This window comes from Oncorhynchus mykiss, chromosome 16 (genome assembly GCF_013265735.2).
Source record: "Oncorhynchus mykiss isolate Arlee chromosome 16, USDA_OmykA_1.1, whole genome shotgun sequence".
Lineage (NCBI taxonomy): Eukaryota > Metazoa > Chordata > Actinopteri > Salmoniformes > Salmonidae > Oncorhynchus > Oncorhynchus mykiss.
The window spans coordinates 66,403,321-66,422,015 of NC_048580.1; the positions used below are offsets into that span (position 1 = coordinate 66,403,321).

The 18,695-nt window shown below is 42.6% G+C and overlaps 1 protein-coding gene across 2 annotated transcripts in view; it reads right to left on the reverse strand.

Annotated features, from left to right (window-relative positions):
* si:dkey-32e6.6 (extracellular matrix protein 2) overlaps positions 1–17,744 on the reverse strand; it is a 39,062-nt gene extending 21,318 nt beyond the window's left edge. Inside the window, exons 1-8 of one of the 2 annotated variants that reach the window (XM_036947571.1) lie at positions 16,770–17,744; positions 16,365–16,591; positions 15,320–15,535; positions 15,026–15,218; positions 6,495–6,610; positions 2,203–2,335; positions 1,240–1,397; positions 977–1,116 (exon numbers count right to left, since the gene is read on the reverse strand). In XM_036947571.1, the coding sequence (XP_036803466.1) occupies positions 977–1,116; positions 1,240–1,397; positions 2,203–2,335; positions 6,495–6,610; positions 15,026–15,218; positions 15,320–15,535; positions 16,365–16,591; positions 16,770–17,100 (1,514 nt within the window). In that variant the 5' untranslated portion in view covers positions 17,101–17,744. The remainder of the gene's footprint in view (positions 1–976; positions 1,117–1,239; positions 1,398–2,202; positions 2,336–6,494; positions 6,611–15,025; positions 15,219–15,319; positions 15,536–16,364; positions 16,592–16,769) is intronic. The other variant, XM_036947572.1, reaches the window with a different exon arrangement.
* Between the last annotated feature and the right edge of the window lie 951 nt (positions 17,745–18,695).

An 18,695-nucleotide genomic window follows, 5' to 3' on the forward strand; every position in this document is an offset into this window, starting at 1 on the left:
CCTCCCTTCTGCTCTCTTCATCCTCCCTTCTGCTCTCTTCACCCTCCTCCCTTCTGCTCTCTTCACCCTCCTCCCTTCTGCTCTCTTCACCCTCCTCCCTTCTGCTCTCTTCTCATCCATTTTCTTGCTGCCTTTTCCCTTTCTACCTTCTTTTCCTCACCACTCTCACACACCCTTTCTTTCTCTCTCTCCTCTCTGTGTGTATTTTTTCTCCCAAAGCTCTTGCTGTGGTTCGCAAGGATCCCACGGAGCAAGGGATAAACCCACTGGAATTCACTATATTTAAACAAGACTCACACACACACACACACACACACACACACACACACACACACACACACACACACACACACACACACACACACACACACACACACACACACACACACAAACACACACACACACAAAACACCCTTTCCTTCCTCCTTCCCTCCTTCCCTCCATCACATATTTGTTCCCCTGAGTACACAGGGTCAGTTGTCACAGTCTATCGGACTCACGTGCGTGTGTGTGTGTGTGTGTGTGTGTGTGTGTGTGTGTGTGTGTGGAGCTGTCAAGATAATAATGACAGGTTTGAACCCTGTGTACTGTATTGATGCTTATCTGACTAAACAGCAGGAATTCACACACATATGTGTGTGTACATCAGCACAAGCAGGGGAGTAATGATTTTACATCAAACAGAACAAATCAGGAAAATCTGCGGTGCTGATTCTCAAGCACAGCACACCCTCCGGTGGGTGATGTAGGTACTACAAAACATTCTATAACAAATGGTGTTTGTTTCATTAATCAATTGTTGATATAGTCCCAAAATGTTTTGCATGTCAGCAATCAAGTTTTCAAGATATATAACTTTCGAAATTCAGAAATTATGCTTTTCGTGTCATATGATCCTGCATTAATTCATTTTTGGAATGGGTGGGTGAATGGATTGATTGATCCTTTTCTGAATTAATTTCTTAATTGAACTCACGTTAGTTTGACCCAGGCCCGGTCTGAGATGCTGCCCTCATGCAGCAGGTTGTGACTAAGGTCTAAAACTCTCAGTTTGGCCAATTCACTCAGAACCCCCTCTGGTACCTCCTGTAACTGGTTATCACGCATCCTCAGCTCCTACACACACACACACACACACACACACACACACACACACACATACATTTAGTCGCACATAATATAGAAACCCACAAGACTGTATTGTAAGAATGCTCTAGATGGTGATGAGGAGACTCTGACCTGTAGGGAGCGGGGCAGGCCGAGGGGGAGGGAGCGGAACCTGTTCATGTCCAAGCACAGGTACTGGACCCTCTTCAGCGGCTTGAAGGTCAAAGGGGACACGTTGCCGTCATGGAAAAGGTTCTCCTCTAGCTCCAGAGACAACAGATGGAACAGACCTGGGACACACACACACACACACATAAACACGCACACAAAAACACACATACGCACACACACAAACGTAAACACACACACACATACAGATAAACACACACAAACACACGCACACATACATACACACACAAACACGCACATACACATACAGATAAACACACACAAACACACGCACACATACATACACACACAAACACGCACACACACAAACACACACACACACAGACATACACACACACACACACACACACAGACACACACACACACACACACAGACATACACACACACACACACACACACATATATACACACACAAACACGCACACACACATACAGATAAACACACACAAACACACGCACACATACATACACACACAAACACGCACACACACAAACACACACACACACACACAGACATACACACACAGACACACACACACACACACACAGACATACACACACACACAAACACACACACACACACACACACAGACATACACACACACACACAGACACACACACAGACATACACACACACACACACAAACACACACACACACACACAGACATACACACACACACAGACACACACACACACACACAGACACACACACACACACACAGACATACACACACACACACACACACAGACACACACACACACACACAGACATACACACACACACACACACACACACAGACATACACACATACACAAACTGATGATACTTATGAGTGTCACAAAGAAGTGTGTGTGTTATTTACGGGGGGATTAAATCAACCTTGGACCTCTCTCCAACACACACCTTTGAAGCTGTAAGGGGTGAGTCTGGTGATCTTGTTGCCATTCATCGTGAGCTCCCCCAGTGAAGGTGGCAGCAGGGGGATCCGTGTCAGCTGGTTATCATCGAGGTTGAGCCTCCTCAGCCGGGTCAGATTCTACCAGGGAGTAGAGATAAAACAAGAGGAGGAGAAAAACAACGGTTTAGATTACTGTTAAAAATGGTCATTTTCTGGAAATCTAGCTTGACCCTGATCTTTATTTAGTGCATGTATTGGTCTGGTCTGTTTGATCTGTAGCCAGTGAAAGCAGTGAGCTGTGTCAGTCGCCCAGTAACTCCGCCCAGTAACTCCGCCCTGTTCCTCCTGCCTCTGTCATTACTGGATGAACGGATATCATGAAATAATTCATTCTTAAAATAATCTCTTCATCTCAATCCCATTGGCTGTAGTCATGTACTGTATTTCACTTGAACATGTGTACACACACGCACGCACGCACGCACGCACACACACACACACACACACACACACACACACACACACACACACACACACACACACACTTAGCTGATCTCTTACAGTTCTTGACAATTGCTTACGCGATTTCTGAAACTATGGCTCCTTTTCTCTAGACACACACACACAACCCCAAGACACACACACACACACACACACACACACACACAACCCCAAAACACACACACATGCAAAACATCACACATCTCTTGCAAAAGATCTTTTGCATCAAAACTCTCCACACAAACCAATCGATTAGCTCATATACACGCCAACTACACAAGGAGGTGACAAATGTAAAACACTCTCGTCTTCTGCAGGTTCAGTGTGCAGTGGAGTCCACAACGGTTTGTCATAGCACTTACACGTACATGTATGTGCACAGATATATACAGTATGTATGCATATTCAGTATATATTTACCCTAGAAACAGAAACATAAAATTAACTTCTTTCTCAAAACATTGTATTTTCATCCAGATTTCAGGATGAACAGTAACAGACAAAACAAATACAATAGAAGACAAACAAATAGGTTTGTTACTATAAAGAAAAAAACTATTAGGGTGCATCCTGTCTCCTATTTGGGTCTGGCCACAGCGCCACATCAACATCACAAGTGATCTCTCTGGCTAAACAGCGGGGGTAAGCAGCATCTGGACTGGCGTATCCAGCCCTGGCATGTCCCCTCGTCGATGTCACCACAAGGCCTCCTCCATCGCCTGGAGAAGGGGTATGCGCTGATGAGGTTGCCGATCGTATACATTCCAACGCCATGCTAAAAATAACTCTTCTATTGGGTTTAGAAATGGAGAATATGGCAGCAGGTTGAGCATCAGCTTGTCAATTAACCAATTGAGGGCCAGAGCAGCCCGGTGGAAACTTATGTTGTCCTAGATGACAACAAACCTGGACTGCTCTGGCCCATTCCTCCGGTCATTGGGAATGAGGATATTAGGCAGGGTGTCAAGGAAGGTGATAATGTGGGAAGTATTGTAAGGACCAAGAGTGGCATGATGATGAAGGACACTGTTCTGATTAATGGCTGCACACATTGTGATGCTGTCCAGGGACATTGACGATGGCGCGGTGTTTCTAACCCCTGCAGTATGAGGTTTCTTCCCCTGCGTCTTGTTTTGGCTATGTTAAAGCCGACCTCATCAACGTAGACTAAATCATGATGCTCTGCAGCAGCATCTAGTTCCAGAACTCTCTGAAAGAGACAAGACTAAACATTATTGTATGACAGTATGAATAGACATAGAGCAGTCAATATGTAGCACTATACACTGGAATACAGTACCAATGACAGGATAGTATAGCTTACTTGTATGTATTCATAGCGCAGTTGTTTCTCTGTCAGAATTTGGCTCAAATGGTACTCTGTAGAGCTGCTTCACACGAATCTGATGGCGTTTCAGGCCAAGTGAGGATAAACTCACCCTATTTATGTTACTGAATGTTGTGTTGTCAGTGACGATGTGGTGTTGCAGTTGTCCTAAACGTATGCTGTTGTTTGAAGTGAACATATTCACTATGTGCTGTTCCTGCTCTGCTGTGAACAGCCGGTTTCTTCCTCCATTGAAAGATCGTCTAGGTTAGGGTGCAGGGTGCAGGATTTCTTTCAGTAGGAAATTCAATGTTACTGTAGTGCTGTAAGTGCTGCGGTGCTGTAAGTACAGTAGCACGGTATGGAGGGTAGGTTTACTTCCCTGTTCTCATTTCAAAATGTCCGGATGATACTAGATGCAGTGTAGTAGCTCAAGTTAGGCTGGATCCTCTGCCCAGCCTCCCTGAAACTCAAACCATGGTTGACCACATAATCAACCAAAGTGGCCCGGATCTCATCTGTGATTGTTTTCCTTCCTCCTCTTCCTTGTCCCACTCCTCGTCCTCGTCCTCTTCCCCCTCCTCGTCCTTGTCCGTGTCCTCCTCCTCAGCATCGTCCCCCTCTTACTCTCACTCCTCTTCCTCTAACTTTCTCTCCTTTAATTGGCCTCCATTGTTGTCCAAACCAAGAAACGTAACCCGAAGCCTATTTATAGTGCTTAAGCTCTGATTTCTAAGGGAAGAAATAAGCTTTAAGTGTTTTCATATGCGAGCACTGGGTTTAGGTAATCGGTAAATGAGTGTGACATTTTGTATGGCAGTGTTTTCCAAACGAAACATAAGACCTGTTAGTTTTGAATGATGTGTCTAATGTAAATAACTGTGTTTAGTGTTTTGAGATAAGTGTGTTTTACAATTGCAAACTGAGTGTAAAGCACATGATGTGCTTGCAGTTTTGCAGACTTGGTATGAAGATAAGGTACATGAGTTAATGGTTTCACCCAGAATGCCTCAAGTACCACATTTAAGTTTGTAAGAGATTGTGAAAAGCTGTAAGAGGAGCCAGGACACCAGAGTGTGTTCCTGCTGTAGTCTGTCAGCCAGTTCCCAGCTGCTATTATAGAGTACAGACTCAGCTACTGTCAGCTAGTTACCAGCTGCTATTATAGAGTACACATGTACTGACTCAGCTACTGTCAGCCAGTTACCAGCTGCTATTATAGAGTACACATGTACTGACTCAGTTACTGTCAGCCAGTTACCAGCTGCTATTATAGAGTACACATGTACTGACTCAGCTACTGTCAGCCAGTTACCAGCTGCTATTATAGAGTACACATGTACTGACTCAGCTACTGTCAGCCAGTTACCAGCTGCTATTATAGAGTACACATGTACTGACTCAGCTACTGTCAGCCAGTTACCAGCTGCTATTATAGAGTATACATGTACTGACTCAGTTACTGTCAGCCAGTTACCAGCTGCTATTATAGAGTACACATGTACTGACTCAGCTACTGTCAGCCAGTTACCAGCTGCTATTATAGAGTACTGACTCAGTTACTGTCAGCCAGTTAACGGCTGCTAATATAGAGTATACATGTACTGACTCAGTTACTGTCAGCCAGTTACCAACTGCTATTATAGAGTACAGACTCAGTTACTGTCAGCCAGTTACCATCTGCTATTATAGAGTATACTGACTCAGTTACTGTCAGCCAGTTACCATCTGCTATTATAGAGTACTGACTCAGTTACTGTTAGCCAGTTAACAGCTGCTATTATAGAGTATACATGTACTGACTCAGTTACTGTCAGCCAGTTACCAACTGCTATTATAGAGTACAGACTCAGTTACTGTTAGCCAGTTACCAGCTGCTATTATAGAGTACACATGTACTGACTCAGCTACTGTCAGCCAGTTACCAGCTGCTATTATAGAGTACAGACTCAGTTACTGTCAGCCAGTTACCATCTGCTATTATAGAGTATACTGACTCACCTACTGTCAGCCAGTTACCAGCTGCTATTATAGAGTATTCATGTACAGACTCACCTACTGTCAGCCAATTACCAGCTACTATTATAGGAATATACTGACTCAGCTACTGTCAGCCAATTACCAGCTACTATTATAGGAATATACTGACTCAGCTACTGTCAGCCAATTACCAGCTACTATTATAGGAATATACTGACTCACCTACTGTCAGCCAGTTACCAGCTGCTATTATAGAGTATACATGTACAGACTCACCTACTGTCAGCCAATTACCAGCTACTATTATAGGAATATACTGACTCAGCTACTGTCAGCCAATTACCAGCTACTGTTATAGGAATATGCTGACTCATGCAAGACTGTTCTGGTCATTTAGCAGATGCATCTAGAGATCTCGAACCCCCAACCCTTACTCTCCAGCAGGTCAATCATACAACATGGTAGTGGTGAAAATCTGGTGAGACTTACAGAGAAGAGGTGATGGCTGAGTGAGTCGTCATCCAGTCGGTTTTTGCTCAGATCTATACTCTCCAGGTTGGGAAGACCAGAGAAACCCCGCGAGGCAATAAGACTGATGTTGTTCTCTGTCAGGCACACATATAGTACAGTCACACTAACATTCACATATATACACTAACTAATATATACACTAATATACACTCTAATATACATACTAATATATACACTGACATATACACAATAATATACACACTAATATACACACTGACATATACACAGTGACATAAACACCAATATGCACACTAATATACACACTGACATATACATTAATATGCTCACTAATATATACACTAATATACAGTTGAAGTCGGAAGTTTACATACACCATAGCCAAATACATTTAAACTCAGTTTTTCACTATTCCTGACATTTAATCCTAGCAAAAATTCCCTATCTGAGGTCAGTTAGGATCACCACTTTATTTTAAGAATGTGAAATGTCAGAATAATTTATTTATTTAATTTTTTATATCACCTTTATTTAACCAGGTAGGCCAGTTGAGAACAAGTTCTCATTTACAACTGCGACCTGGCCAAGATAAAGCAAAGCAGTGCGACACAAACAACAACACAGAGTTACACATGGAATAAACAAGCATACAGTCAATAACACAATAGAAAAAAAATAAAGTCTATATACAGTGTGTGCAAATGGCATGAGGAGATAAGGCAATAAATAGGCCATAGTAGCAAGTAATTACAATTTAGCAAATTAACACTGGAGTGATAGGTGTGCAGATGATGACGTGCAAGTAGAAATACTGGTGTGCAAAAGAGCAGAAAAGTAAATAAAGCAATGTGGGGATGAGGTAGGTAGATTGGATGGGCTATTTACAGATGGGCTATGTACAGCTGCAGCGATTGGTTAGCTGCTCGGATAGCTGATGTTTAAAGTTAGTGAGGGACATAGAAGTCTCCAGCTTCAGAGATTTTTGCAATTCGTTCCAATCATTGGCAGCAGAGAACTGGAAGGAAAGGCGGCCAAAGGAGGTGTTGGCTTTGGGGATGATCAGTGAGATGTACCTGCTGGAGCGCGTGTTATTGGTGGGTGTTGTTGTCGTGACTAGTGAGCTGAGATAAGGCGGCGCTTTACCTTTTAAAAATAGTAGAGTGAATGATTTATTTCAGCTTTTATTTCTTTCATCACATTCCCAGTGGGTCAGAAGTTTACATAAACTCAAATAATATTTGGTAGCATTGCCTTTAAATTGTTTAACTTGGGTCAAACTTTTCGGGTAGCCTTCCACAACCTTCCCACAATAAGTTGGGTGAATTTGGGCCATTCCTCCTGACAGAGCTGGTGTAACTGAGTCAGGTTTGTTGGCCTCCTTGCTCACACATGCTTTTTCAGTTCCGCCCAAAAGTTTTCTATAGGATTGAGGTCAGGGCTTTGTGATAGCCACTCCGATACCTTGACTTTGTTGTCCTTAAGACATTTTGCCACAATTTTGGAAGTATGCTTGGGGTCATTGTCAATTTGGAAGACCCTTTTGCGACCAAGCTTTAAGTTCTTCAGGTGTTGCTTCAACATATACACATCATTTTCCTACCTCATGAAGCCATCTATTTTGTGAGGTGCACCAGTCCCTCCTGCAGCAAAGCACCCTCACAACATGATGCTGCCAGCCCCGTGCTTCACGGTTGGGATGGCGTTCTTCGGCTTGCAAGCCTCCCCCTTTTTCCTCCAAACATAACCAAACAGTTCTATTTTTGCTTCATCAGACCAGAGGACATTTCTCCAAAAAGTAGGATCTTTGTCCCCATGTGCAGTTACAAACCGTAGTATGGCTTTTTAATGGCGGTTTTGGAGCAGTGGCTTCTTCCTTGCTGAGCGGCCTTTCAGGTTATGTCGACATAGGACTCGTTTTTACTGTGGATATAGATACTTTTCTACCTGTTTCCTCCAGCATCTTCACAAGGTCCTTTGCTGTTGTTCTGGGATTGATTTTCACTTTTCACACCAAAGTACGTTCATCTCTAGGAAACAGAACTGAGCGGTATGACGGCTGCATGGTCCCATGGTGTTTATACTTGCATACTATTGTTTGTGCAGATGAACGTGGCACCTTCAGGCATTTGGAAATTGCTCCCAAGGATGAACCAGACTTGTTGAGGTGTACAATTTTTTTTCTGAGGTCTTGGCTGATTTCTTTCGATTTTCCCATGATGTCTGGTTAGACTGTGTCATGACATGGCCCTCTTTGAGTATAGCGTGCCTTCCCCCTCTCTGTCTCGTCTACACCCAGACTGCTGTTATCTCAGGTCATAAATTCCTGGAGGAGACTCTCTTCCTCATGGCCAGACAGTATAGAGAGAGAGAAGGTTTCACAGGAGAACAAAGGAACCTCTTCTCCAGCATAGAACTTGAGAACTGAACAATGTACATGTTTTGGAGAAGGTGTACACGGTCGGGGAAGAATCCAGCTGCGACCGGTCCATTTTGTTTCACGTTTGTGAAACTCATGAGAGACAATACAGCCACATTACCATAACTCTGTTTATGCAAGAGTCTCAGTTATGAGGCTTGTATCTAATTGTTGTATAAAATGAATGAGTAAAGATTAAACTATTTGTGAAATTATGTAATGTGATTATAAACTGTTTAATGAAAGGGAACCCAATTTCCTTTAAAGTTAACTAAGTCATTGGCCCGCCCCATGAGCACAGACATTGATCTGGCGTCATGGGACTGCCTTTTTCTGCTCTTCCGAATATAACCCCCACCTGGAGAATCATCTTCAGACCAGCTTACCTCGATAACTGAGAGGGCTAAGGTTTGAGTAGATTGCTGAATTCTTAACCATACCACGAGACTATTGATACTGACAGAATAAGAACAAATCTTTGATGCTAATTACTAGTCTGCAGCTAGGATTCATAGTGAAGACTGGGTTTGTGCAGATAACCAACAATTTACGACGTTTGGAATGAGACTAACGTGAGGTAAAGAATAATTCATTAATTGGAAGACTAATTGATCAGATATTAAAATATCGGAAAGTTATTAGGAAAATTATAACTTTGTAATCTGAATATTTTCCTTGGTGCCCCGACTTCCTAGTTAATTACATTTACATGATTAAGTTAGTTTAATCACTGTTTATTATTTTTAGTTTTTTTCTCTCTCCTGTTTGTGCATGCCTGTTAAATGTGGGTTGATGGGGGGGTAAGTGTTGGGAAAATTAGGGGAATAGGGTGGGAAGTAAAGGTGCTTGCAGGGGGGGAGGGGTGGGTTGGATACTGCTCGGGTGTAGGTGCTACATATGCTGATCGTGATGACTTGGTGCGCTTTCTTACCATTTTATTGAGTTACATGTTATGCAGGCCACCATAGGAACTACAAACGAGAGGAAGGCGGGGCTTACATTCACTTCCTGGAATGTCAAGGGTTTAAACGAACCAATTAAAAGAGGCAAGGTCCTAGCCCACTTGAAAGCACTCTCGTCTGATATTATATTTTTGCAAGAAACCCATCTGAAAAATAACTCTCATAGCAACCTTAATTGTAGGTGGGTGGGGCAAGTATCACTCTAACTTCACTGCCAAAACGAGAGGCACAGCGATTCTGATACGGAAAGGAATTCCCTTTCTACATAAAACCACTATTGCGGATAAAGAGGGTTGTTATGTGATCGTAATAGGAGAAATCCACTCTACTTCAGTAACTCTACTAAATATCTATGGGCCAAACATTGATAACCCCTCTTTTTTCAAAAGAGTCCTTGCCCTGATTCCAGATATCTTCCATACTAACCAGGTCATTGGAGGGGAGCTTAATTGTGTGCTAGACCAATATTTGGATAGATCCTCTACCCGGCGAACCCCTACCTCCTATTCAAGCGAATTCTTGAATACCTACATAAAAAAATCGAACTTATTTGATATATGGAGGATCGTTAACCCTACAGGTAGGGAATACTCCTTTTGACTACTTTTTGTTGGATGCTAGACTACTCCCCTATACCTGTAATGTGAGGTATCATGATTATAATCTCGGACCACAGTCCACTCACCTTCTCCCTGAGATTAGGTGACATTGTACCAAACGAGAGGGTCTGGAGGTTGAATCCTCAGCTCCTCACAGAATATCTTAAAGACCAAATTACATTTTTCTTTGATACCAATAACAACACAGAGACTTCCCCAGCATTATTGTGGGAAACACTGAAGGCTTATCTGAGAGGCTGTATCATCTCCTTTCAGGCTGCCAGGAGTAGGCAAAACAGAGGAAAACTGGAAGAACTGGAGGGACAAATTCACTTACTGGATAGGGAGAATGCTAGCCATCCATCTATGGAGAAACATTTAAAAAATGACCTCTTTAAAATTTGAATATAACCAGATTCTCTCAGCTAAAATTGCTAAATCTTTTCTCTATGCCAAGCAAAAATATTTTGAGTTTGGTGACACACCACGTAAATTACTCGCCAGACAACTTCGAAAAAATGTGAGTGACCGAATGATTCACAAAGTTAACTCTGCATCTGGGGAATTACTCTCTTCCCCCAAAGACATCAATGACAGATTCCGTCAGTTTTATGAGACTCTATATACATCTAAAGCAGATCCTAACCCCTTAATTATGCAAACATTTTTGGAGGACTGTAATCTTCCTGCCCTGAACCAGGAAGATTCTAACTTCCTGAATAAGGAAATATCTCTTGATGAAATTCGAGAAACAATTAAATCTCTAAAGAGTGGCAAGACCCCGGGCCCAGATGGATACCCTGGTGAATTCTATAAAACATTCAGCAACATGCTCTCTCCCTACCTGCACCAAATGTTGGTTCAGGCCAATGAGGATGGAGCTCTCCCATCTACTTTGGATGAAGCGTTCATTACAGTTATACATAAGAAGGGTAAGGATCCGGAAGAGGTAGGGTCATACAGACCAATATCTCTCCTTAATACAGACCAAGAGATTCTAGCAAAAACTCTGGCTAACAGGCTTAGCACTTTAATTGGCAAATTGGTCCATTCGGACCAGACCGGCTTTATCCCTAACAGAAACTCATTCTTCAATCTCAGGCACCTCTTCAACATTATGTACTCTCAGAGGTTACCCAACGTGGACCTTGCCGTCATATCTCTTGACGCCGAAAAGGCCTTTGACCAAGTAGAGTGGCCCTATCTATTCAAGGTCCTACAGAAATGTAATATTGGATATGGGTTCATAAATTGGATCCAGCTTTTATATAGGAACCCCTGTGCCAGAAAACTCACTAACCAATCATTGTTGCCCCGATTTAACCTTTACAGAGGGACAAGGCAGGGTTGTGCGCTGTAGCCTATGCTCTTCGCCCTAATTATCGAACCTCTCGCTCAGACGATTAGATCTCATGCAGCAATACACGGCTATAATACTAAAGATACTCTAAATAAGATTTCCCTATACGCAGATTACATCCTCCTCTTTGTAACAGAACCCCAGGATAGTATTTCATCTTTTTCTTGATGTGATCAATTTGTTTGGTACCTTCTCGGGATACAGAATAAATTGGAACAAGAGTGAATTAATGCCCATACGGTCGCAAAACACCTCCTGGCTAGAACATCTCCCAGTTAAATTATCTTCAGAAAAATGTACCTACCTAGGAATTGTAGTTACCAAACAATACTCCTTACTATTTAAAGAGAATTTCCCTTCTCTGATGCAAAAACTCAAGGCAAACATGCTATTTTGGAGAACTCTACCAATTTCTCTGCTCAGAAGAATTAATGCCATTAAAATGGTCTTCCTCCCACAACTGCTCTACCTATACCAGAACATCCCAGTATTCATACCTAAATCCTTTCATAAACAACTGGACTCAATTATCAATCCTTTCATCTAGGATTATAAAACACACAGGATAGGTAAAAAAAACACCTCTGTAAATCCAAGATGGACGTAGGATTGTCTCTCCCAAAGGTTATACTTTATTACTGGGCCGCTAACCTCCACGCTGTTACGTTTCTGCTGGATGACACACTTCCGTCATCCAGCTGATTTAGTATGGAGCGTGAGGAGTGTCACCCCTTCTCTATTGGGGCTGTGATTTTGTCACTTGTCAATCTGGAGATGTCACTTTATTGTAACAATCCTATTATACATAGCACAGTCTGAATCTGGAAGCAAATTAAAGTCCACTTTGAGCTTAGACCAATGTCATTCATACTCCCTGTCGCCAGGAATCCCTCCTTTGCCCCTTCTAACCTTGATAACACCTTTGAGCGATGGGGAGAGTTGGGGACAAGTACCATAGGGGATTTATACATAGAAGGGACCTTTGCTTCCTTTGAGTTGCTGAGGGAAACGTATAATCTTCCCAGAAGTACTTTTTTCAGATACTTACAAATTAGAGACTACGTTAGAAAACACCTCCCAACATTTGCGAATGCTAAACCTTCCATGTTTGACGGATGCATAAAAATATCCCCCACCTCAGACAAACTGATATCTCATCTATATGATGCTTTTTAATCTGTTAGCACACCTTCTACAGGTGCCATTAAGGCAAAATGGAAGGAAGAACTAGGGACAGACATTTCTGTGGCAGACTGGGAAGAGAGCTTGGAGTATATCCACACATGCTCCATGAATTCCAGACATCGTCTCATACAATTCAAGGTATTACACAGATTACACTATCCCAAAAATAAACTGCATAGGATATTTCCTGATACATCCCCTACATGTGATAAATGTCAGGCTACGCAGGGTACACTACTCCACTGCTTTGCCCTATGCTCTAGCTTGCATGGTTATTGGTGTGGAATTTTTGGGATCCTCTCTGAAGTTTTGGAGACTTCAATAGACCCAGACCAGCTTCTGATAATCCTGGGAGTGTCTGAGTCCCTACACGGATTAACCAACCATTAAAGGGGGGATGACATCTACCCTCTTTCTTTCTACGTGTCCTTGTTCTGTATGTCGTGTTTTGTATTATTTGTTCTGCACCCAGAACTCTGGGTCTTGTTGTTCCTGTCAGCTCTTTGATGTTTAGATAATAATTGTATACCTGTCTTGAATACCTATACACCATTATTGTGTGTGTTTAATAAAAAATATTTTAAACAGAAGTTTCAAATATTTTAATCACGTAATAATAATTACAGAGAATTTATTTGATAAAAATAAGTCTTAATTCAATGATGCCAAAGACACGACAACTGTAAACTTTCCTTCCAGACTCACATTAAGCATCTCCAATCCAAAATTAAATCTAGAATCGGCTTCTTATTTCACAACAAAGCCTCCTTCACTCATGCTGCCAAACATACCCTCGTAAAACGTACTATCCTACCGATCCTTGACTTCGGCGATGTCATTTACAAAATAGCCTCCAACACTCTACTCAGCAAATTGGATGCAGTCTAACACAGTTCCATCCGTTTTGTCACCAAAGCCCCATATACTACCCACCACAGCGACCAGTATGCTCTCGTTGGCTGGCCCTCACTTCATATTCGTCGCCAAACCCACTGGCTCCAGGTCATCTATACGTTTTTGCTAGGTAAAGCCCCGCCTTATCTCAACTCACTGGTCACCATCGCAGCACCCACCCGTAGCACGCCCTCCAGCAGATAATTTCACTGGTCATCCCCATAGCCAATTCCTCCTTTGGCCGCCTTTCCTTCAGTTTTCTGCTGCCAATGACTGGAACAAATTGCAAAAATCACTGAAGCTGGAGTCTTATATCTCCCTCACTAACTTTAAGCATCAGCTGCCAGAGCAGCTTACCGATCATTGCAACTGTACACAGCCCATCTGTAAATAGCCCACCCAACTAACTCATTCCCATGTTATTTATTTTTTTGCTCCTTTGCACCCCAGTATCTCTACTTGCACATCTATCACTGTTGCTAATTGCTCAATTGTAATTATTTCGCCACTATGGCTAATTTATTGCCTTACCTCCCTAATCTTACTACATTTGCACACACTGTATATAGATTTTTCTATTGTATTATTGACTGTATGTTTGTTTATTCCATCTGTTACTCTGTGTTGTTTGTGTCGCACTGCTTTGCTTTATCTTGGCCAGATCGCAGTTGTAATTGAGAACTTGTTCTCAACTAGCCTACCTGGTTAAATAAAGGTGAAATTAAAATGAAAAAAATAAAAAATCTGTCTGTTAATAATTGTTGGAACAATGACTTGCGTCATGCACAAAGTAGATGTCCTAACCGACTTGCCAAAACTATAGTTTTATAGTTATTTCCCACTATAATTTGCAAATAAATTCATTATAAATCCTACAATGTGATTTACTGGATTTCTCATTTTGTCTGTCATAGTTGAAGTGTACATATGATGAAAATTATAGGCCTCTCTCATATTTTTAAGTGGGAGAACTTGCACAATTGGTGGCTGACTAAATACTTTTTTGACCCACTGTACATACTCACTAATGTCATAGATACACAATACATGATTTTATACAGTACATATTAACTTTTACAACACTCATTTCATATTACTCCCGCCCACCCCCTCACCTGCCAGGTCCAGGGTCGTGACCCCAAGGTCGGTGATGATTGGGAGGTGATTCATGCCATTACCCCTGCAGCTTATTTGTCCGTTAGACGTTTGACACGTCCCTGGGAGAGACTCTGTGAAGCTGGTCCTTGCTACTGTCTGATTGGTGGGAGACTCTGTCCCCTCTTCTTCCTCCTCCTCTTCCTCTTCCTCCTAGAAATACAAATAAAAATCATCAACATAATCATCATCATCATTATTGTTATCATCATGCTTTGCCTGATGAAAGGATCCTGTTCATTACGATCCCGCACCTCCTCCTCTTCCTCCTCTTCAGAATCATCTTCCTCTTCATCGTCTTCATCTTCATCTTCCTCCTCATCTTCCTCTTCCTCTGCCTTCTCTGTGTCCATTAGTCTGTCCTTATCACTGTGTAGTTCCTTTAGTATGGTCCTGAGAACACCTTCCTGTTCAGCTCCCCCATTTGTACCTCGCTTCTTCCAGCCAGGTAGGGGGCGCCCCAGACCTGCCTGCATGAGGGGAGGGAAAAGGAAGAACCAATAGAAAAGGATGAATAATTCTTAAAAGGTTCTAAACTGACATATGGAATTGTTTTAAGATGGTCATACTATGAATCCTTTAGGTATTTGATTTTGAATTTTATGACCCCTTTAGGTATCCCACAATCTTTTAAATATGTTTTTAAACTATTTGATAAAATATTGAATTTGGCCTTTGCTACTATAAGAGAAACGCATTGAATAACACATTCATAAATGGCATAAAAGACAGTCAACAAAATAAATCATAAGAAGCAAGGTTTTAAAGTGTCTGTCTTATATCAAGGAGATATAAGAAAGCTCAGCTAATATATATATATATATTTTTACTTACATACATACATATTTAACCCCTTTTTTGTTTGGCACAAAACTACCTTCATACTTTTTTTAACCAGTACCGATTACCTTCAGACAAGCACTGTGACATGTGTGGGGGTCATAGAGCAAAACGGAGAACACCATCGTGTTCGTGAGAATCTCCCCTTTCCATAGTGTAGACCAAATGGTTTGGACGCTACAAACAGACGTTTTCACGTCAACTGTACCGACTTCAGATGAGTCCCCTGACACTTGTGGGGGTCCCCTTTCCATGGAGTGATCAGAATAGTTTTGTAGGTCAAACCGTTCGGATGCTACAGACGTATTCGTGAGAAGACCGATTTCTGGGATGTCTCGCTCTGCCACCTTTCAACGCAGATGTGGAAACATTACATCGCCAGACGTGGTGGATTAAGAAGCATCCAATGCAAAACACGGTGTGTCAATGAAGGAGAACTGAAGAGGTCTGTATACCTACCATTCTGTACGCAGTGGCCTCTACAGTTGCTGCATGTCTCCTTCCCGTCACTCCTCTCCTCCCTCTGCTCGCCTCCATCTCTCTGTCCTTTCTCATCTGCTCATCCCTCACTCTCCCCTTCTCCTCCTCCTCTTCAATTCTTGGATTCTTGTCCTCTCTGCCTTTTTCCTGATCCCTGCCTTCTTCATCATTCGGTAATGAGGTGAGGGGTAGGGCTGAGAGAGACACTTAGATTTTAGAATTAGAGATTAAGGTTAAAATATATTTTAGAAAGGACATTTCAAGGATTTAGACTCTTAAAATCCTCACTGTTTTGGTGGATTGCAAGTTTTTTTTTTACAGACATGTAAAACTATAGAGAGCACTCAGAGAATGCATAGAAGAGGCATACAGAGAATGACTCACCTGATGAAAGACATGTGGCGACCACAGGTACGTCTGACTCCGTAATAGCTGTACCTATCACAGTTGTTTCTGTAAGAGGTATGTCTGTCAGAGTTGGGACTGTGGCATGTGTGTCCATAATAGGAGTGTATGTGGCAGGTTGGTGGGTTGCTAGAGTCTCTGCATAGATTTTATCGGGTTCCCTCGCTTCATGTTCCATGGTCCATGTTCCATGCACATGTTCCACATCGTGTTGTACCTCATTTTCTATCTCGTGTTTTTGGGGGATCAGAGTTAGAACGCCTACACTGAGAACACTCACACACAGACACAGAACCCAAAATCTCAGCATCGCCACGTCAGGTTTCTGGATCTGAGCCCACGGCTGGTCAAATCCAAAACCCAGTCCAAGACAAACTAACTGGGATAGTCCAAGACAAACTAACTGGGATAGTTAGTCCAAGAAAAAAATGACTATAGACAAGGAAAAACTTTGAGACCTGGGCTGTGTTTCTGAAACCACCTCCAGTCCAGTCTTGGAGTAAAGAGAAGTAACAAAGATCCTCCTGAATATAGCAGCACCGGCAGAAGCAAAAATCAGGCAAAGAGTAAACCTGCGAAGCAGAAGAGGAGACGTGGACAACAGAACTCCCAAGAGACTCCGGACTCCTTAAGCACACTCCCCAGAGGATACTGTACCAGCAGAACTAAAAGTGAGAGATGAGAATGGATAAAGAGTGAGAAAAGAGGGGATGGAAGAGGAGAAGGAGGAGTGCACAGAGAGGAGAGAGAGAGGTGGGGAGAGTGAGAGAGAGGGGAAAAAAGTATGTTCTCACATTCTAAACAAAGGCCTTCGTTCATCTCTCCAGAAAACACAGATCACCCCTCCTCTCCTGTCCTCTGCCCTCCTCTCCTTTCCCCTTCTGTCCTCTCCTGCCCTCTCTAGTCCTGTCCTCATTGCCTTAAACTAACAAACACCTGGGTGGAGAGAGAGAGGTGGGGCGATAGAGAGAGTGAGAGAGAAAGAGAGAGCGGGGTGGGGGGAGAGAGTGAGAGAGGTGGGGAGATACATTAAAGAGAGAGATGAGGAGATTGAGAGAGAGAGCGGTGTGGAGAGAGAGGGGGGGGGGAGAGAAAGAAACAGGTGGGGAGAGGGAGAGACAGGAAGGGGGGCAACTAGAAAGAGAAATAGGGAGGGAAATAATCAGAAATTATCTTACACACTATGGTGAGGATGACATAATTTGTGTTTGCAGGAGACAGTGGTCTGTCATGCTATTTTGTCTGTCATAGACAAATGGGTTTGGTGGGGTGTTCCTGGTCGACATAGGGAGTAAGGATGAAGCTTCCCTCAGACTCCGATCTATGGTTAGTATTTACAGGAGGCTGCTGAGGGGAGAACGGCTCATAATAATGTCCAGAACGGAGCAGATGGAATGGCATTAACCACATGGAAACCATGTGTTCGATGTATTTCTTATCATTTCACTAATTCCATTCCAGTCATTACCACGAGCCCATTCTCCCCAATTAAGGTTCCACCAACCTCCTGTGTCAGTTTTGCGTTCTTTGAGCAAACTAATCCTGGATCTGTGCCTACATAAGAGAAAGCAGACAGTATCTGCTCTGGTTGGAGACACCCCTGTCTGGCCTCCTTCCATTGGCATCTACAGTATCTACGAAGAGAGGTAAGACCATTTTAAAAATGAAAAATAGCCTTGTCAAGGCTGTAACACACATAAAATTGCTAACAAACCCCATCTCCCTCAAACACACATATTATACAATCTCTGCATATATACAGCACACACACAAACACACACTGACTGAACCAAGCAGGTGCCACTTTTGTTGACTAACCTCACACTGCAGAGTGAAACTGGCTGACTGCCACTCTCTGTTTGCATAGTAAATACACACACACACACACACACACTGTATATATAT